General features: G+C 39.9%; 1 protein-coding gene across 2 annotated transcripts in view; it reads left to right on the top strand.

Moving 5' to 3' along the window:
- The window catches only part of LOC131199149 (uncharacterized), a 59,450-nt gene that overhangs the window by 17,009 nt on the left and 21,002 nt on the right, over positions 1–21,439 (top strand). Inside the window, exons 3-6 of one of the 2 annotated variants that reach the window (XM_058184575.1) lie at positions 16,011–16,112; positions 16,482–16,586; positions 18,491–18,613; positions 21,194–21,268. In XM_058184575.1, the coding sequence (XP_058040558.1) occupies positions 16,011–16,112; positions 16,482–16,586; positions 18,491–18,613; positions 21,194–21,268 (405 nt within the window). The remainder of the gene's footprint in view (positions 1–16,010; positions 16,113–16,481; positions 16,587–18,490; positions 18,614–21,193; positions 21,269–21,439) is intronic. The other variant, XM_058184584.1, reaches the window with a different exon arrangement.

Here is a 21,439-nt window from a genome sequence, read left to right on the forward strand (position 1 = left end):
TTACAGTCCATTTTTAAAATTAATCCATCTTCTCAAATTCAATTTTTTTTCCACTTGTATATTCCTTCAAATTTCATAAGTCCATTTCTCAAATTACAGTCCATCTTCTCGAACTCAAATTTTCATCACTTATATATTTCTTCAATTGCCATAACATTTAATGTCCGTTCTTCTTACAGTCCATTTTAAAAATTAGTCCATCTTCTAAAATTCAAATTTTTTTCACCCACTTGTATATTCCTTCAAATTTCATAAGTTCATTTCTTAAATTACAATCCAGCTTCTCAAATTCAAATTTTCATCACTTATATATTTCTTCAATTGTCATAACATTTAATGTCCAATCTTCCAATACTACTCCATCAATCAAATATCATTTTGAATCAAATCTCTCAAATACAATATTTCCAGCTTAACTTCATAACTTTTACTATCTATAAATGTATCAATTAAAACAAATAATCATTTAAACTACATCCACAATATAATAGTAAACAGTTAAAATCATTACATCCACATTATCTAAATTCATAAATTTTACTTTCCATCCTTCACAATTAAATAATATCATCCCATAGATTTATACATACAAATAGCAAATAACGAAAATCCTATAATTTATATCCTAAACAAATCAGTTCCAAAAATTAACCATAATCATCATATTCACATCTTAAACATTCCTCCCCTCTCCCATTCATATTTTCCATCATTTCCAAACCAATTAACTTAGCATCTAACAACAAAGGATTCCCACTCTTTAAAACATTAATATAAAAATGTCTCGCTTTCATAACTGAATTAAGAAAATACTTTCTGCCTCTAAAATTCACTGACAAACCCATTGGAACTTCCCATCTAAAATATATCTGATGTTTCTTAAACTCATCCACTAAAAAAGCAAATTCTCTTCTCTTTCTTAACATTTTAGGAGGAATTTCCTTCATCATTTTTATATCTTGTCCCAATATTTGAAATTTATTTTTATAAAGGCTTGCAAAATTTCATACCTAATCTTTTTAGTTGTAAAATAAATAACCACATCCCTTGGTACTCTATTTTGTCTTGCCCAATTAACACGATAAATTCTTTCAATATTAATCTCAAAATCTTCTGGCTCCACACCCTTTATCTGAGCAAAGGCTTGCGTAAAAATCTCTTTTAAATTTTCCTTCCTACTTTGCTTCAAACCCCTCACCCTTATAGCATATTCCATCAATCTATATTGTAATATTACTCTTTCTTCATCTGCCCTATCTACCTTTGCCTGTATATCTTCCATCTTATTATCTAAGTTCCAATTGTTTTGATTCTTTTGAATTTCCTCTATTTTCCTTTGCAACTCTAAATTAGCTTTATTAATTTCTTCAAGATCATCTTCCATCTGAATACAAGAGCTTAATATTTGCGCAATTGGATCCTTTACCATTTTCATTTCCTTCTTCTGCTCGTCCACCACTTCCTTAAAATCCAACATCTCTTTCTCTGTTTCATCAAATTTTTGATCTATTTCTAAAAAACGACTCTCCAAAAACTCCTGTAAAGAATTTCTTAATTCCTTTTTGATTTCTTCTTTTAATTTTTGAATCTGAACTGAAGAAATTTCAAAGTTTTTAATGACTTTTAGTACTATTTGCTTAAAAGCCATTTTTTAAAAATATAACCTAATAACGGACCAAAAAAAAAATTAAAAAAGAAAAATTGAAAAAACTTTTCTTCTAAATCACTATAATCCCAAAGAAGAAGAAAAAATATAAATCATAAAATTCTTGTTTCTTCCATTTAGTCAGTATCTTCTTATATATCTTCTAATTCGACACTAGCTGTTAGTAAGCATTTCTTTATCTTTCGTTTCCAGTACACATATTCCACAAAACCGCCATTTGCTTTCTTCTCTCCTATCTTCACAACAAATATATCCTCAGGGGCTTACAGTCTTCTTACAAACAAATGCTAGAACTCCAGTTTCTGCTCCGTCCACGTTACAATCCATCATAAATCAATTCCTGCCGTGGAAATTGGACGCTACGTTTTGTCTGCCATAAAAGGCAGATGCCGTCCCCCAATCTGGAGCTTTTCAAGCTATGGAAGGAGAGCTCCCCGCAAGCCTCAGAAGCTTTTTCTGTGGCTTTATTTGGGTGTCTCAACTTCAGCCTGAATGCTCATCTCTCCCTCTTTGCCCGAGGGAAGAGATTTCCAAGCTGTCAAACCAGATTTACGATGTCCTGACAGCTCTACAGACTAGGGAGTTAGCAGCCTAATCAAGGCTGCTTCTCAACGAAGCGGAGCCATACCGGAAGTCCTATATATATTTTTCTGGATTTCTGATGAGCTGCGGCTTTGGGGCGCTTCTCCCTGCCCTTGCGCCGATCAGCTGAGCTGTGGGACTCTGAGCGGCAGCTTTTTACAGCCAACGGCTTGCATGGAACTTGGACAGCCTATTTGTGAGTTTTGGAGCCGGATTTGCATGCTAAGAGCTGTGTTGTTGGCTCTGCCTTGATCTAGTTCCATCAGCAATCACTCCTTATTGATTTAAAGTTCTGGCATGCAGAGGGTCCATATCGTCGTCCCAGCACTGTTTATTCTACCTGCCTCTACCTTTGACTGCCCTCTGGAGCGCGAAGGGCCATGGTGCCGGCCCTGCACCATTCACTTCTGCCTAGTGTTATAATGTTCATTTTTTTCTGGCGTGTGAGGGACTGTGGTGTTGGCCCTGCACAGTTGTCACGCATTTGTTTTCTAACATCAGGACTGATGTTTTAAGAGCCGTAGTGTTGGCTCTACATCCTACTCCTTCAGTTTGTGGCTTGAAGGCAGAGTTTGGCATAATTGGTGTCGGCTTCACATGTTTTTTGTTCCTCAGGGGCTGCAGGCCTTGGCATAAGGGCATTTTGCACACAAAGACCGATGGTGTCTGCTCAGCGTTTATTCCCCCTGTCAGGAGTGCCTTCCTTGCCAGCGCTGGATTTGCGTGTAAAGAGCTGTGATGTCAGTCCTGCGCATTTAATATTGGAATAGGATCCGTGATGCCGGATTCCTCATTCCCTGGTAAAATGGTGGCATTCTTGGCGATTGGAACTGTTGTGTCAGATTCCCGCCATTTTGTGTGCACTCCACAGATTAACAGTGCCTGACTTCCATTTATGCTTCAGAGCCATGGTGTCGGCTTTTGCATTTTTCTCTGGCCTTCCCAGCCACCTTCAATCACTGGGGTCACACAGACTAATTTCTCTTGAGCCATCCTTAATTTCAGACCTATATTTGATTGCCCTGAGGGATTATTGTTGAGTTTCAAAATGGCATCTCGCAGTCACTCTCCCTCTCGCACCTCGGCCTCCTCTCCTCTCAGTCATCATGTATCAGAGGCTTCATCTCACAAAACAGGCAGATCTCGTTTCAGGGGAGAGCAATCTAGGACTCAACCATCTCTGTCGGCCTCTTCCTCTGTGGCCTCTGAGAAGGATGCTCAAAGGTGCTAACGCACCTTGGAGAAACAATTTGATAAGGCCCAGAAGAGGGCACAACAGGCCGAGAATTCTGCCACCCCTGAGTGCAGCAGAAGATCTGTTGCTTTCATCGATAAAGGGCTGTGCTCCTAGAAACACAACCAGAGCAGCTTGGCTGGTCTCCTAATGCCTCTACTGACATGCAGGATCAGCAGGATCTGACCCAAGCTCCTACCTCGGGGTCACACCTGCCAGACTCGGGATCTCTCCATTCCTGTAGGTCTTCCTGTGCTTTGGCCACATTTATGCCTACCGTGGCTGGGCTCTGCCCGGATGAAGGCATAGGCCCTTCCCTGTCGCAGGAAATATGTGCCATAATAGCATAAAGTATTTTCAAGAGCATTGATACTGCCCTCATTCAACGAGGCATTTTAGCACTAGCACAAGTGGCTGCACCTCCTTTATGGCCCATTCCACCCTCGGGTCATGTGGACAGAGGGGGAACGTCGGAGCCTCATTTTCCTTCACCGTCACAACATTCTGATATGTCATATGTCTGCAAGGAAGAGATGACTGACTATAGTCTTTCAGACAATGAAAGGGTTGTTCCTGACAAATCTTCTACCATGGGTCTGTTCCATCATGACCTTTTTCATTCCTTGCTGTACAAGGCCAAGACTATGACCAACATGGGGGCACTCATTGGGCAACAAGAGGGATCTTTGGACCCTCCAGATCCCACTACTCTTCTGTTCACCAAACCAGTCACTGAGCAAGAAGCAATCCTGTCACCTAGGCTCTTCGTAGACATTATCCAATGCCAATGGAACCTGCCAGGATCTGTCACTGCACCCAGTCGCATGGACCAGAAAATGTATATGGTGGAGCATGAGCTTGAGAAGCTCCTAAAAATATCCCACCACGGATGCCCCGATGGCCAGTTTGGCCTCACCCAATATTCTTCCTTCTGATTTGATTGAAGGTTTGAAGCTGAAGATCACAGGGCTGAACTCGTGGCTCGTAAGACCCATCAAGCAGCTGCCTGGGCTATCCGATCTGCCATGGCGGTGTTCTGTTTCCCCTTCCCAATACTCCCAACAAAAAGTCAGTCAAAGGCCTTCTTTTCAAGTTTATTTACATTTGGCTGGATTCCTTCTGGCACAGAGATGTTCTGGCCACATCTACCCACGCGCCTGCCAAGTCTCTGGAAATAACTAGGAAATTATAGATAAGGCAAGAGTCACTCACGGACATATTCTTCCCGCCATTGAAACAGTTTGCCCGCACAAATTCACTGCTTTGTCCAAGACAAAAAGCCAAGAAGCTCCGCCTCCTGCTTTATAGCCCCTGTGGGTGTCACTCCGTGACTCATCATTCTCTGACCTTGTCCCAACACCTCCTCTGCTGCATGCGCCGGTCATGTCTGTGCAGTCTCGCATCAAGCCAAGATTGTTCTTGGGGCGTTGCCAAATCAGAAGAAGGCCCGGGGGAATCAGGCCTTGCCAGCCCCTCCTCCTCCTCCTGGGTGGGTGCCAGGCCTTGCCAGCTCCTCCTCCTCACTCTCTGAATCATCCTCCTCCAGGAGTCTGAGTCCAGGAACCTGGGTCACAACAGGCGGTGTCCTTTTTTGCCAGCACATCCCTGATTTGGCTTCAACAGATGCAGTCATGTGCACCTCCAGAGGACATCCGTTTGAATTTTTGAATATTAATAAGTTGACTGCGGCCACCAAATATTTCGCGGATGCCACACTTACTTCCGCTAAATTTGTCTCCAGGGCCTTAGTGTCGAATGTCACATCCTGACGGCTATTATGGTTGTGGCATTGGCAAGCAGACATGAAGTCCAAATGGCAATTGGCAGCAGCACCTTTCAAAGGAGGTTCTCTCTTTGGAGAGGCCTTAGATCCTGTTCTAGTCGAATGCAAGGATAAAAAGAAAGTACTCCCTCAAGCATACTGGCAGTCAGACAGAAGGTCAACCTTCCCTTTTCTCAGACAGTCCTTTCGGGCTTCAGCCCAGGAGTTCCAGAACCCAGCCTATCAAAGATCCTTTAATCAACCTGCGGATTGCTCACTTGACAGACAGCCCTTTCGGGATCGTTTTCGTCAGTCACAGGCCAGACATCCCTTTCAGGGAGCGGGCCACAGACCCTACCGCGGTCGCAAGTGACTGCCTGGGGGCCTACTTTCATCAGTCACCCTTCGGTCTTTCCTCTACCCTGAGGACATTCATGAAACTCCTTGATGTAGTGGCTGCCCATCTGTGGGCACAGCCCATCCGTTTGTTATGCTGTCTAGATGACATATTAATCATGTCCTCATCCCATCAACAAGCGCACCTGGACTTCCAGCTCATGATTCGAACACTCCAAGACCATAGGTTCACTGTGAATTGGGAGAAAAGTCACCTCACTCCCGCCACCTCCCTGGTCCATCTGGAAGCACAAATCAATACTCAGACCTGCTTCGTAGTCCTGTCCAAGGAACATCTGTCTAGCATCTGAGCCACAGTGAAATGGGTTGGTAGCGTCTGGAACCCTAAAGTCTAATAGGGTTAGACCCCTTGGGCAGTTTCCAATACTGTGTCATGCCTTTTGGCCTCCAAGGAGCTCCAGCTGTTTTTATGCAACTAATTAATGAAACCCTGCACCCCCACCTCTACAATGGGGTTCTTGTCTACTTAGATGATATTCTTATCTACACAAACAATATCGAAAAACACATCAAATTGGTCAGACAAGTCCTTAAAAAGCTCCTAGCGGCCAAGCTATAAGTCAAACTTTCCAAATGCAAATTCCATAAGGAATCCCTAGACTACCTAGGTTACCGGATATCAAACAAAGGTATCGAAATGGACCCAGGAAAAGTAAAAGCGGTGTTGGATTGGCAACTGCACGCACACGTAAGCAACTTCAAAGTTTCTTGGGATTCGTGAATTTTTACCGCAAATTCATTCCTTCTTTCGCAGAAGTAGCTCTACCATTAACAGAATTGTTAAAAACTGGGCCATTACCCGCCAAACCTACCCAACCCCTACCTTGGACAATGGACTGCCAATGTTCCTTTGAACACCTGAAATGCCTATTCTCAATGGAACCAATTCTTCAACACCCGGATCCAAATAAACCTTTTGTGGTCCAAGCTGATGCAAGTGATGTAGCAGTAGCCGCTGTCTTATTACAACGAAATACCGACAACAATCTAATGCCCTGCGCGTACGTGTCTAAAAAACTGACAGACACTGAACGCAGATGGGCAGTTTGGGAAAAGGAAGCCTTTGCAGTGCGCTGGGCACTCCTCTCCTGGAGACACTTCCTTGAAGGGGGAAAAGAACCATTCGAGGTGTGGACCGACCACAAAAACCTCGAATACTTAAAAACCCCTAGAAGCTTTCTCCCAAACAAGTTCGATGGGCTCAGTTTTTCAAACGGTTCCATTTCACCCTCAAATACATCCCCGGTGACCAAAATCTACTGGCTGACGCTCTATCTAGGAAACCACAATTTGACAGCCAACGTGAAGAGGTAGCACATGCGATGATTCCCGATAGCGAACCGGCCAGCCAAGCACTTACTCGACCGCGTTCACGCCGTAGTACTAACATCCCACCAAATAAACTACTAGCGGAATTAAAATCAGCACTCACTGACGATGCTTGGTTTAAAGAAAACTTGCCAGACCTCACCTTAAGAGATGGGATACCCTGGAAGGGAACCAAGATTTATGTACCCGTCACTATGTGGCTTCCTATACTACAGAGAAGCCACGACTCTCGCCTAGGAGGTCACTTTGGATTTTTAAAGACTCTCCACTTGGCTAGAAGACAATTCTGGTGGCCAAAAATGAAATCAGATGTCGAAGACTATGTCCGGAGCTGTGCTACCTGCACTACCATGAAGTCCAGACCAGGGAAACCCCCTGGACTCCTACAACCCGTAGCTGAACCCACCAGACCCTGGGAAGAGATTGCCATGGATTTTATTGTTGAACTCCCATCTAGTGGGGGAAATACAGTGATATGGACTGTAGTGGACTTGTTCTCTAAACAGGCCCATTTCACTGCATGCACCGGATTGCCATCGGCGAGAAAATTAGCAAAGCTCTTCGTCAAACACATCTACAGACTGCATGGAGTTCCTAAAAGGATAATATCCGACAGGGGTGTTCAATTCACAGCCAAGTTCTGGAGGGAGTTCCTACGGTCCATTGGGTCGTCTCAAGGACTTAGTTCTGGGTTCCATCCGGAGACCAATGGAGCGGCTGAAAAAAGAAAACTGGTTAGATTTGTTACCATTTGCAGAAGTCGCATATAATAATGCTGTACACAGCAGCACGGGGTTAACCCCTTTTCAAGTAACCACCGGCATGGACTTCGTTCCAATGCCTGAACTCCCTGTGCAACCCCCCACTTCCGTTTCCCTAACGGACTGGATGAATTCGTTGAAAAAAGGTTGGGAAAATACAAAAAAGGCCTTAGCTGTGACAGCTCGGAATTACAAAGCCCAAGCTGACAAACACCGTTCCCTTCAACCCCCTTTTCGCATTGGAGATAAAGTCTTTTTATCTACTAAGTATCTGAGGTTGAGAATACCCAGCAGAAAATTCGGTCCAAAATTTTTGGGTCCTTTCCCCATTGTAAAAATTATTAATCCCGTTACCGTCCAACTCAAGCTCCCTCGAATGTTGGGGAAAATACACCCGGTATTCCATACCAGCTTATTAAAACCTGCTAGACAGTCTGGTCTGAGACCTCAACCTGCCGCTCCCCCACCACCCTTGATAGGTGAAACCCACTATGAAATCAAGAAAATCCTTGACTCTAGACTATACAGAGGTCAATTACAATATTTAGTCCACTGGAAGGGATATCCATTATCTGAATCTACTTGGGTCAAAAGTTGGAAAGTAAATGCGGACAATTTGATTAAACAATTTCACGACACTTTCCCTGACAAACCTAAAAAACCTCTTGGAGAGGGGGGGGTAGAAGGGAAGTGTGGACCACTGACACTCTTCTTTATCAACTCTTTGTTTTCTTTCCTAGGATATAGCTTCTTTTCCAAGGGGGGACGCCTGCCAGGCCTGGAAACCATATTAGACTTTAGGGTTCCAGACGCTGCCACATTTTTCCCCTGAGGGGAGGAAAGGGGGCTGAGGGGAATGGTAACATTCTTCAAGCGGTCAAGGTCAGATGGTGTTCACATCTGCAGGAAGAGTGGCAAGAAGATATTCGAATGAACTGGGAGAACGTGGGACCATGTGACCATCAAAGGGGTCAGAGGGGTGGGACTCTTGGGGTTTGTATAACTGGGAAAAGAATCTGGAAATTCAGTTTTGGAATTTCACTCATCGTGTACCAGTTTCCTCATGCTAGTAAAGAACTCTGGAAAACAATGGCTTCTGAGGTTTTTTTATGCAGAAGAGGTTTTTCTGGAACCTTGACACGGGTCAGGTCCCACCCAAGGGTTCCCTTGGTGCTCCTCTCTCAGCTGTTGGGCAAAATGATCTCCTCCCTAGCAATTGTGCCTTGGGCAAGGCTTCACTCCTGGCCTCTCCAGTGGCTTCTTTTACCCAGTCAAAAAGCTGGCCTCAGCAATGCCAATAAACAAATCTGAGTTCCCCTGAAAGTGCAAAAATCCTTGGAATAGTGGACATCAACAGCCATGGAAAAGGGGAGTTCCTTCAGGGAACACCCCCATCTCATCCTGACCATGAATGCCAGCCTGTTCTGTTGGGGTGCCCATCTGCAATCTCAGGTGACCCAGGGTCTCTGGTCATCAACCAATCTCCTCAATGACATCAATTGGCTGGAACTGAGAGCTGTGCACTTGGCGTTACGTCATTTCAAACACCAACAGTCGGGTCACCATGTGCTGTTGTTGACGGACAACATCACCTCCAAGGCCTCCAGGGAGAACGCAGTCCAGAGTGCTGATGAAGGAGGCAGAGGCACTGGGTCTATGGGCAGAGAAGCACCTCCTATCGCTGCAGGTGAGTCAGTCTCCAGAGTTTCCAACACCCGAGCGGATTGGTTGAGCAGAACAACCACCAATCACGCAGAATGGCAGCTTCACCCACACTTTTTTCGTCAAATAGTGGACAAATTTGGTCTTCCAGTAATGGATCTTTTTGCAAGTCCATCCAATGCCCATCTTCCATGGTTCTACACCTGGTTCCAGACACCAGGAGACGAAGGCACCAATGCCCTTAGATGTCCGTGGCCACAGGGCCTATTATATGCCTTCCCTTTGACCTCACTTATACTGAGGGTCATCAGGAAGGTCCTGGAGATGGATGTGGAAGTCCTTCTCGTGGCACTTCACTGACCCGTTGACCTTGGTTTGCGGTTCTCATGAATCTCTCGTCCTCCCTGCCATGGAGGATTCCTCCAGACAGGATTTCCCTGTGCCACGGGGCCATTGTACATCCAGAGCTGCAATGGCTTCAACTGGCCATCTGGCACTTGAACGAGAGACCCTACAGAAGGACCGATTCTCTGGAAGCATAATTGCCACTATTTTGGTGTCTCACCGCCCATTGATGTCCCACATCTACAATGCCACATGGCCTTCCTTCTGCCACTGGTGTCTCCAGAAAAGCCTCGCCCCGACATCAGCAGACATTCCGCACATCCTGGAGTTCCTTCAAGAGGGATTAGATGCCAGGTTGGCTGTCAACACACTCGGCAGACAGATTGCTGGTCTGGCAGCTATTCTGCCTGGGGCTGGAACGGAATCCCTCTCCCATCATCCAAGTGTGTGTAGCTTCCTGAAAGGTGCATCCAATCTATGACCTCCACCAGTACACAGATATCCTTCTTGGGATCTTTCCCTCGTGTTACAGACTCTTAGCTCCCCTCCGTTCGAGCCTATGGGAACCACCAGCCTTAAGATGCTGACCTTTAAGATTGCCTTTCTCATAGCTATAACGTCCGCTAGGAGAGTTTCAGAATTGGCGGCCCTATCCATCCACAAGGACCTGTGTACCTTTTATCCCAACAGAGTTGTTCTCCATCTGGACCCTACGTTTGTTCCAAAAAAACTCCTGGTTCCACAGGGCCCAGGAAGTCATTCTACCTGACTTTTGTCCACAATCCAGACATCCCAGGGAACGGCGGTGGCATTCCCTAGACGTACGCAGGGCTCTGCGCAAATACATCGATCGGACAGCTTCCTTGCGACGAACTGAGACATTATTTGTCTCCTTTCAACCTAGCTCCTTGGGCACTAAGGTGTCCCCTTCCACCATCAGCCATTGGCTCAAGGCTTGCATATCCCTGGCCTATGATCAGAAGTCCAGGCCTTGGCCGCCTCAAATCACAGCTCACTCGAGGGGTGCAGCCACATTGGCTGCCTGGGCCACTCAGGCTTCAATACTCGAGATTTGTCGGGCGGCTACCTGGACTTCACCCTCACCCTTCATCTGCAATTACCGAATTGACAAGTTTGCCTTGGCTGAGGCTTCCTTTGGGCGGTGAGTGCTGCAGCAGGTTCTTCCAAATGAAGGGACCCTGGGTGCTTCCATTTCCTGCCCTAGGGATACTTAGCTTGGGTATATCCCACTGCTTGGACTCTCTGAGCAGCACACAAGAAAAAGAACATTGTACTTACCTGAACATTTGTTCTGTGTGCGCTGCATGAGAGTCCAACCCCCCCCTTTTCTCACGGGGGTCCAGGGTCTGGGAGTGAGTGTTTATTTTTTGTTGCAGGTTTCATCCTCTCCAGATCTAGACCTCGTTAACAAACTGGAGCTCCTAGGAGGAAGGAGGCATATTTAGGCAAATTTTAACTCAGCCTCTGGCCAGTCAGATGAGATTAAACCCACTGCTTGGACTCTCACGCAGCGCACACAGAACAGATGTTCAGGTAAGTTCTTTCCCAGCAGAGTCACCCAAGGTCATCCCAGCTGCCCAGCTAAAGCAAGCAGGCATTTTTATTGGGCAGCAGCAGCATAGGAAAATATCAGAGGCAAATGATCATATTAGTGACAATGGCAAAGGCATCAATTCATACTGAATGGGACAAGGCAGTGGTAACCCACTTCTCTATTTTTATCGAGAAAGTCAGATGTACAGAAAATATAAAATGATTGAGGAGATAGTACCAAATAATGAGTCCCTCAGATTGGATGACACTCAACATTTTATTTATTTATTCAGCTTCTATAGTTGCCCATCTCAACCAAGTAACTCTGGTGGCTTATAGTTCTAAAACTACAAAGTGGTTAAAATAATTAAAGCAATAAACAATAAAAACATCCAAATAATAAGTACATATAGCTGCCAAGGTAGTTAAGCAACTAACAGTAAAGCCAAGAAATGGCACCTTTAACACATTCAGAGCCCAAAGCCCAGGTATGTAGCCAGGTTTTTTAGGCCTTATGAGGCCAATAGGGTTGGGGGAAATTCCTTTTTTAAAAATAATTTTTATTAAACTTTTTTTTTAAATGACAGTTTTGTTCTTCACAACATTTCCACCTCAGTGTACTTCTATTGTGTATTCATTTTCTCACCCTTCAATTTACCTCTAACTATACATGTGGTTCCATCATTTTTTATACATGTTGATATATTAATATATTAAGTTACAATCATACATTTTGTGTCATTTCCATATATACAAGTTTGTTTCTAATTTCTAACTCCTATATCTTCCTCATTTAGTCTTTCCTTAACCTTCAATCCATTTATACCATTTATTTCATAACCTATAGTATTCTGTTTCTTCTTTATCTTTTAGTTCTTTTGTGAGTCTATCCATCTCTGCACACATGGTTGAGGGAAAGTCTAATCTCTGAGGGGAAAGTATTCCACAAAACAGGAGCTGTAGTATCTCCTAGTTCTTGCTAGTCGACAATTTAGCTGATGGGTTGTGCACCATGTCCAAACTGATGGAAGAAAAAGATGGTCCCTCAGATAGCCTTCTAATGGAAAAGAGTTGAGAAACTGAAGTACTAAAGGTGGTTATGTTATGGTTAGATTAAAATCTTTGGGACATCTAGTTGGTGATGTTGCCATACTGGAAAAGAAAATGTGAAGCTGCAAATTACAGTAGAAACATGGAATGTACGAAACAGGAATAAAGGAAAGCTCAACGTAGTGAAAGATGAAAGGAAACAACTGCAAATTGACCTCTTAGGTATCAGAGATGGACTAGGATTGGGCATTTTTGTGTTAGAAGATCACACTTTTCCTGAAAAACTAAGAAGGAATGGCATTGCTTTTATAGTTAGGAAGAATATAGCAAGAACAGTACTTGGCTACAATGCAATCAATCAGCAAATTATATTGATTAGATTTTATGGACAATACTTAATATGATGACCACTTAAGTTTATGTTCCAACCACCAGTGCTGAAGAAGAGGGAGTTGATGAGTTCTACAATCACATTCAATTTGAAATGTACAGAACATGCAAGCAATATATTGTTATTTGAGACTGGAATGCTGTAGCTGGAAACTTGAAAGAAGAAAATATAGTTGGCTTAGGAAACTGGAATAAAGCAGACCCTTCAATGATTTCTTTATAGCTAACACTGTCTTCAGACAAACAAAACAATGGACATCAGATGGCGTATATAGAGGTTAGTTTGACTATATTATTGCTAAAAGCAGGTGGAGGAGCTCAGTTGTAGCATTAGAGGCATGACAAGATGCTGACTGGAATAGATCATGTGCAAGCTCTGAGTTAAGCAAAAGAAGAAAAATAGAGCCAATTAATTTCTGATCATGATTTGAACATGTGCCCACCATTTTCAGGAAGAACATCAGGAACCATTCTGAAGTTCTCAACTTCACTGAAAGAGAACCAGAGGAATTATGGAATGAACTTAATGAAATTGTTAAAGATAAATGTGAAAAGAGACTATCAAAAATGAAGAAAAAGAAGTAAGCATGCTATGAACAAACTGTGGTAATTGCTGTGAAGAGTAGAGAAGCCAAAACCAAGAAAGACAAAAATCTCAGGAATTATATCAAGGATTTTAGAGAGCTGTTAAAAAGACAAGAAGTAATGTTGCAATACATCTGTAAAGTTATTGAAGATTGTAACAGACATGAAAAAACAAGGAAAGTCTTTCAAAAAATTTCTGAATCCAGAAAAAGGTTCCAACATTTAATTACTTTGCTGAAGGATGCCAGAGAACATAGAGTAATCAATTCAAAGGAGTTCAAAGGAAGATGGAAAGAGTATACTGAAACATTGTATGGTAGAAATGTCAAAATCCAAGATACCCTAGAAGATATTCCCTATTTACAAGAATCACTAGTACTAGAAGATAAAGTTACATCAACACTCTGGTTATTACCAAGTCAGAAGGCTACAAGAATGGATATAATATCGATTAAAATATGACAAGCAAAGAAAAAGGATCAGTTTAATCAAGCTATTCCAAACAATCTGGAAAATACAGTGGCCACCTCATTGGAAAAGGTCAATCGTCCAATGCCGGAAAAAGGAAACCTAACAGTGTGTGCAAACTATCATACAATATACTAAATTTCATATACTAGCAAAATAATGCTTAGGATCATCCAATGCAGATTAGAGTCACACATAGAAAAACAGAGATATTCAAGCTGGCTTTAGAAAAGCCTGCATAACACAAGACTTTACTGCTGATGCATGCTGGACAGTTGAGAAAGCCAAAGAAAACCAAAAAGAAGTTAATATGTGGTTCACCAATTATAGATAGCTTTTAATTATGGTAAAACGTTTGGCAGAGGAGTGGGAGAAGGTTGTATCCCCTTTATTTATTCAACCCATATGCTGAATATATATTAAGGGAAGTTTGATTTTAAGAAGATGAGTGTGATTTTAAAATTGGAGGAAGAAACATCTGTAACTTGTGCTAGGCTGATGACACAACTCTGATAGCTGAAAATGCAAAGGATCTGCAAGTCTTGGTGCTAAAAATCAAAGGGCAAAATGAAAAAAACCAAATTAAATATAAAGAATACCAAACTAATAACAACAGGTTGAATAATCAGCCTTAGAAATGGCAATGGAAATATTGAAGTGGTAAATAGCTTTTGCTTTTTAGGATCAATCATCAACAATAAAAAAATACAAGCAATCAAGCAATATGCCACATATTAACATTTGATACAGCAGTCAGGAAGGTTTTGGAAAAGATGTTCAAATGTCTATACAAAGTTCACCATGCATGTCATGGTATTCCCTTTGACACTTCATGGAAGCAAAAATTGGAGTTCAAAAAAGCAGGCTAGAAAGAGTATGCTTTTGAACTTTGATGTTGGACAGAAACCCTGGGATTACTGTTGACAGCCAACATGGATCATCAAATAAATCAACCCAAAATTCCCACTTGAGTCACAAATGACCAAGCTCAAAGTATCCTATTTAGGACACAGTGTAATACTGTAATACTAGAAAATATGAATATTAGAGCATATTGATAAAAATGAGATTTTATACAAAATTATTTAGCATATAAAAGGACACATTTTACTGAAGAAGAATCAATATTGTTTATGCAAAACATAATTAACTGACTTCCTTGCTTTTTCCTTAAAATTTTTTGCTTCTCATCCAAGAAACTTCTTCAGTTCTGAACAACCGTGACTTGGATGATTGAGAATCTCCACAGACAAAAAGCAATGTCAGAAAATACCCAATAAAACATTTTGAACTTTTATAGCTGTCCTTCATTTATTATTGCATTTTGCTATTTTTTTCCCCAAAAATAGGAGTCAAATAAATTGTATTGGCTCTTATAGGTGTTCTTATGGAGAAAAACAATGCAAATATTCAAGTACATATCACTTATTTAATTAAAAAAATTATATTCACATTCCATTGTGAAAGTACATTATTTGTAAATAATGTATTTGTTCAAAATTGTTATTTACATTTAATATGAAAAAGTAATTCAAGTATACAAATGATTTATGAGGTCTTCATTTTTAAATACAGACAATCCTCAGCTTATGACTTTCAATGATTGCTCAGTGAATGGTTGTAAATCAAAGGACTATCTGTTATCCTCCAAATAGAACCCTTGTACAAGCTGTGATTTTCAGATGATTGCATTACAGGCAGAGGATGAGGATGAGTATTTTTTAAACTTTGTAGTACCTGTATTGATTTCCTCACAACTGTGAAAACATTCAGTATGCATTGTCCATCTATTAATTTGTAAAATAAGAATATGTAATTAAGAAAGAGGAATTAGGAAGCTGCCAATATTGTATCTTTTTATCATCTATGTTTGGAATACATTTCTTAGTATAACTGTAGTTCTTCCAACATATAAAACTGTACTGTGAAAATCTTATACAGTAATATTTTACTGCCTTTAATGCTATATAGTTAAGATAAAGAAAGATAGAAAAAAAGCAGTCAGATAAATTATCTTAACTGGAAAAATTCTTAAAATAGGGTTTATAAGGGCCCTTTAATTAAGAAAATAGAAAATTAGAATTTAGAATCAATATAACGAATCTTGATTTAATCTGATCTTGGGTAGTATTGTTTTAGTCAGATTGATGCTAATGGGATATATCCATATAAGTGTAGAATTAATGCTTTTCCCTAATTTAACAGAGCATATCATCACGCTCTACAAAAACTGAAACCTCAAGCATACTAGATAAAAAAGATGACTTCACAGAGAAAACAGAATTGACGCCTACTACATCTTACCAGGTATATGGATTAAACATTTTATTTCAGATCTCAAAGTAACTATCTTGGGGGGGAAAAAACTTTACGAGTACAATGCAGTAAAACATTGCTTAACTGACATAAATCAATATTTTTTAGTAGACCACATCATTTTACAATAGTAGTTATGACATAACACTGGAAAAGTTCTTTCTGTGCACATCAACATTCTGGTAACCAACACCATTTATTTGCTTTAGAGCTTCATTTAACAGTGAGTTACTGGAAGTTGATACAGTTTGGTAACTTGTGTGTGAAAATATAGAAAGCCAATATATTTGTTAAATCTGAAGATTATTTTCTGAGAACACAAAGCAACAAACACAACCTATTTTAACATTCTAACATTAGGAGTATACAAGAGTGCCAAGGCAAGAGAGTACAGACTTGGAGTGGCTGATAAGACTTCGTTGCCCAAGAGCTCAAATGGAACAATTGATGCCAGATCTGAAGCAAGTAGGTTTGGATGTGAATATATCAATATTTTCCAATGCAACATCATCAGATAAATAATTTAATGGTAGAAATTTACAACAGTAAAAGCAGAGTTTCATCTTAGACGTATTTTTTAAAGTCTACCAGTAGTTAATAATCATAAAAGTTCTAATCTAATACATGATGCTAATGTTTCTAATCCATACTTTTTCAATTTACATGAAATACATTCTCCTTTTTAAATGTTCTTAATGAGGAAAAGTATGACTAAGGATACAAACTTAACTTTATCTTGGATTAAGGTGCATTGATACTACATCCAAATAGATTTCTAGGCAATTAACCCTAATTTGACTCTGACTCCACCACAAACAGATTAGATGGCCTTAACAAAGCCATTATCTGTCAGGTCTCAATCTGTAACATAAGGATCACCATACAGTTTTCCCTTCAAAGGTATGTGAAATTTTGAAATCTTCAAATGTTCATCATCAACTCCATCCACTGCTAAATTTATTGAATTTTTTTAATGTGGGTAACGACAGCTCATCATATCCAGAAAAAAGTAAGCATTTTAAAATAAATATGCTGCATTTTGTTTATCTGCATTGTTATGTATATATGTACCTTGCAGTCCCACAGTTTGATCTTGTTTTGTCTTATTTTATGTGAAAGAAAGATCATATAGGCTACTATTTAAATGCAGATTGAAGCCAAATGTGGTGCCCAAATTTCAGGAGAGTACATATATATATAGTCATGATATATTTCAAAGGTAATCAATATTGTGCAGTAAAAGAACAAAATGTTGAGACCTAAAGGAAAGCAAGAGATGAGAGAAAACAAAATCTAAGTTTTTACACTAGCTTCATTTATTTTATTTCATTCTTTTTTATCCATTGCAAATTACGTTTGCTTTCTGTACATTCCTTAGAGTTTTCTCTGTTTTTGAAGATCTCATGAACTCAATGCAACCATGACTTCTTTTTGTCTTCCGCTTCCTAATCCATTTATTCATATTTGTATTTTGCAATTTGATCCTAATTAATTCTATGACCAAATTATTGTCAACATATAGTACTTCTTTCATTCCTTTCCTTTGCTTTTATATTCAGTCAACATTCATTCAGCATCCTTTCTCAAATTATGCCTATTATATTCTATTTATTTTTATCTCTTCTTGACATATTGACTCTCACTTCCTTAAAACAAAGCGGTACAAGCTTCTTTGACAAACATTCATTCCTTGTTGCAAACCATGGACTATCCACTACAAGCATTCTATTTGCATTTAAACAACCATATTTTCCTTTTCTTTCTATTAAGGTATACAAATTCATTTTCTTGCTATAATTTTCCACATTCTATTATAATTTTCAGTTGTTAATTCATTGATCTTTGATGCACTAATTTTCAGATCCGTGTTTTCAGTGTAATTACTGTTTATCTGACATTCACTACAAAGCATTTGGTTCTTAACCAATAAAATGGCATTTTCTGCATAATAAAAATATGTGCATGTTCACATCCCTCCAACCAAAATAACCTTTAACACCACCACAAACATTCCTTATACGTTTGTTCATAAATATATTAAGCAACTAAGAAGACCCCACCTGTCTCTGTCTCACTCCTTGCTCAATATTCAATTACATGCTGAGTATTTCATTTATTTTTAAACTTGCTTTCCTTCCATTATGGGCAGAAATTCTTTGATTATCCACATAAGCTGCTTTTCATTTTAAGGATTTTTTTAAAGGAACTATGACAGAAAACAAACGGAACCCACGATATATTGTAGTTTTATAATTTGAACTAATATTTGAAAGTAAAATACATACATACATACAGTGGTAGGTAAGTTTGATTTTTGGTAGCTAAAAGTTTCATTCATTCACTTGGATTCTTTTCATTTTTCAAATAAGTCTTTTCCAGGAATTACTAGTTTCCTGAGTAAATCACAGAGCAAGGTTTCCGGAAGAAGTCAATCTGAAAAGACAAAAACTTCAGAGAGTTGGCTAACCCAGAAGCACTTGTCCATTGCACAGGTACCAATGTACTGGGGGCACTGAATAGAGACAAACATCTATAACTGGTAATGTTTTGCTGCCTCATAGCAAAGTGCATATTTCAAAAGGCCTTAGAAGGCGAGCAATCCATTCTTTGAGTTCCATGCAGTTTATTGAATGTGTTTGTTGGTGATTAGAAAAAATTGAATTCCTGTCTGCTCTAACTACAAAAGGGTTGTAACATAATCAAAATGCAACCACAGTCTCTTTCTCATTGTGGTTGCATTTTACAACACAATTCTAGCATGCGGATCCATAGAGGGTAAGGGGGTGGACGTGGCTTATGTCTCTACAGAAAGGAGCTTTGCTTGTGATGGGACATGTCTTTCACAGAGATGTCAGTGGAATGCTTCAGCATCTTTTCCTAATATGGGTTTTCTCCAGCAACAGATCCCCAACGGACTGCTGAAGATGTTCTCCTTCTCTGTCATAGATAATAATAACAAAATAAAATAAAATAAAATAGATAATAATAATAAAAGACTCAGTAGTAGGGGACGCGGTGGCTCAGGGGCTAGGACGTTGAGCTTGTCGATCAAAAGGTTGGCAGCTCAGCGGTTTGAATCCCTAGTGCTGCCGTGTAACGGGGTGAGCTCCCGTTACTTGTCCCAGCTTCTGCCAACCTAGCAATTTCAAAAGCACGTAAAAAATGCAAGTAGAAAAATAGGGAGCACCTTTGGTGGGAAGGTAACAGCGTTCCGTGCGCCTTTGGCGTTGAGTCATGCCGGCCACGTGACCACAGAGACATCTTCGGACAGCGCTGGCTCTTCGGCTTTGAAACGGAGATGAGCACCGCTCCCTAGAGTTGGGAACGACTAGCACGTATGTGCGAGGGGAACCTTTACCTTTACCTTAATGGGGTCCTCCCACTCATAGCCCCCACTCATAGCTCCCCTTTCATAGTCACTTGGTTAACTTGGTCCCAGTAATTATTTGCTCTGAATATGATTATCAATAGCCATCAAGCTCCTATTCACCTTGTCTAATTTCTTCAATACTGCCCTCCGTCTATCAACTACCCATGATCAAAACTAAGATTGGTTCATTTGGCTTTTTGAAGAGAAGTGAAGATGATTTTTCTCAGTTTGATCTTTAGAGTTGTAGATTTGTTTTCATACTGTTTTAATATTAAATATTGTTTTAAATATTTAATTTAAGCATTTTAATATGCATATTGTTTAATTTATCAAATTTAATATCTTATTGGTGATATATATAGAAAATTGTATATTACTATGGTAATGAAGAGTAAGGAAAACAGTTATATTGAGGCAGATTTTCTAATTGTTACTTTCTTATCATTACATTTATAAAGCATAATAGAGTATTGTTCTCTGGAGAATTATACTGAATTTGCTAAGTTTAGTGCAACAGATTATTAAAACTTTTATTGCAAAATTTATGAATATTCTATTTATTCCAAGTTATTTCAGGGATTTTAAAGTATTTAAAATTGACATTTCTAATAATCAGAATCAAATCTTCTTTTAAACTTTGCTACAGTTCAGGTAATAACAATAATGGCTTCTGTCATCACTTTTATTATACTGAAATTCAAAATCTACTTAGGGATCCAATCCACCTGTGTTTCAGATATTTATTTTTTAGTTAGATTTTAATTTTTCCTTCAGGAGTTAAAGTCAGCATATATCATTTTTTCCCCTGCAGCAACAACCATATGAGGTTGGTTGGGCTGAAAGACAATCCTAGTGAGCTGTTCTGGTTGAAGGTGGATTTGAATCTGGGACTCATGTTCCCAGTCTAATATAATATAATATAATATAACAACAGAGTTGGAAGGGACCTTGGAGGCCTTCTAGTCTAACCCTCTGCCCAGGCAGGAAACCCTACACCATCTCAGACAGATGGTTATCCAAAATTTTCTTAAAAATTTCTAGTGTTGGAGCATTTACAACTTCTGCAGGCAAGTTGTTCCACTTATTAATTGTTCTAACTGTCAGGAAATTTCTCCTTAGTTCTAAGTTGCTTCTTTCCTTGATCAGTTTCCACCCATTGCTTCTTGTTCTACCCTCAGGTGCTTTGGAGAACAGCCCGACTCCCTCTTCTTTGTGACAACCCCTGAGATATTGGAACACTGCTATCATGTCTCCCCTAGTCCTTCTTTTTATTAAACTAGGCATACCCAGTTCCTGCAACCGTTCTTCATATGTTTTAGCCTCCAGTTCCCTAATCATCTTTGTTGCTCTTCTCTGCATTCTTTCTAGAGTCTCAGCATCTTTTTTACATCGCGGTGATGTATCTTAATCACTAGACCACACTGGATCTCTGAAAAATTAGCCTTGTCAGTGTTGGATCTTGGAACTTGTAATTGATCAACATCTGAAGAAACACAATTTGCCATCCTTATGATATAGTAGCATCATTGATGCACCAACTCAAATTTCAAATAAGGCTTCTAATGTAATTTTATTTTGCATTTCTTCTCAGTGGCATGGAATTCATTGTATCGTATAAAGCTGATCTGTTTATAAAATTATTTTTAATAAGTATGTTTAATTTAGTAGTTCTCTTTCACAGATTTTATTGATATTTTATTAGGCTTTAGTTAATGAAAGCCAGGATGTTATTGGTCCCATTCAGTTGCTGCTGGAAAGAGAAAACTGCTTTATAAGGGTAAGAAATAAACATTGCTTGCAACGTAACATTCTGACTATTGAGAAAGACATAAAAATACCTGAACCAGTAGTTCATACTCGTGACCATCATGCAGGAAGAGAAGATCTTGTTTTTTGATTTTTGGAAATCTTATTGTGAAATAACAATTTTCTATAAAAATAAGGAATA

Source organism: Ahaetulla prasina, chromosome 1 (genome assembly GCF_028640845.1).
Source record: "Ahaetulla prasina isolate Xishuangbanna chromosome 1, ASM2864084v1, whole genome shotgun sequence".
NCBI classification, from domain to species: Eukaryota; Metazoa; Chordata; class Lepidosauria; order Squamata; family Colubridae; genus Ahaetulla; species Ahaetulla prasina.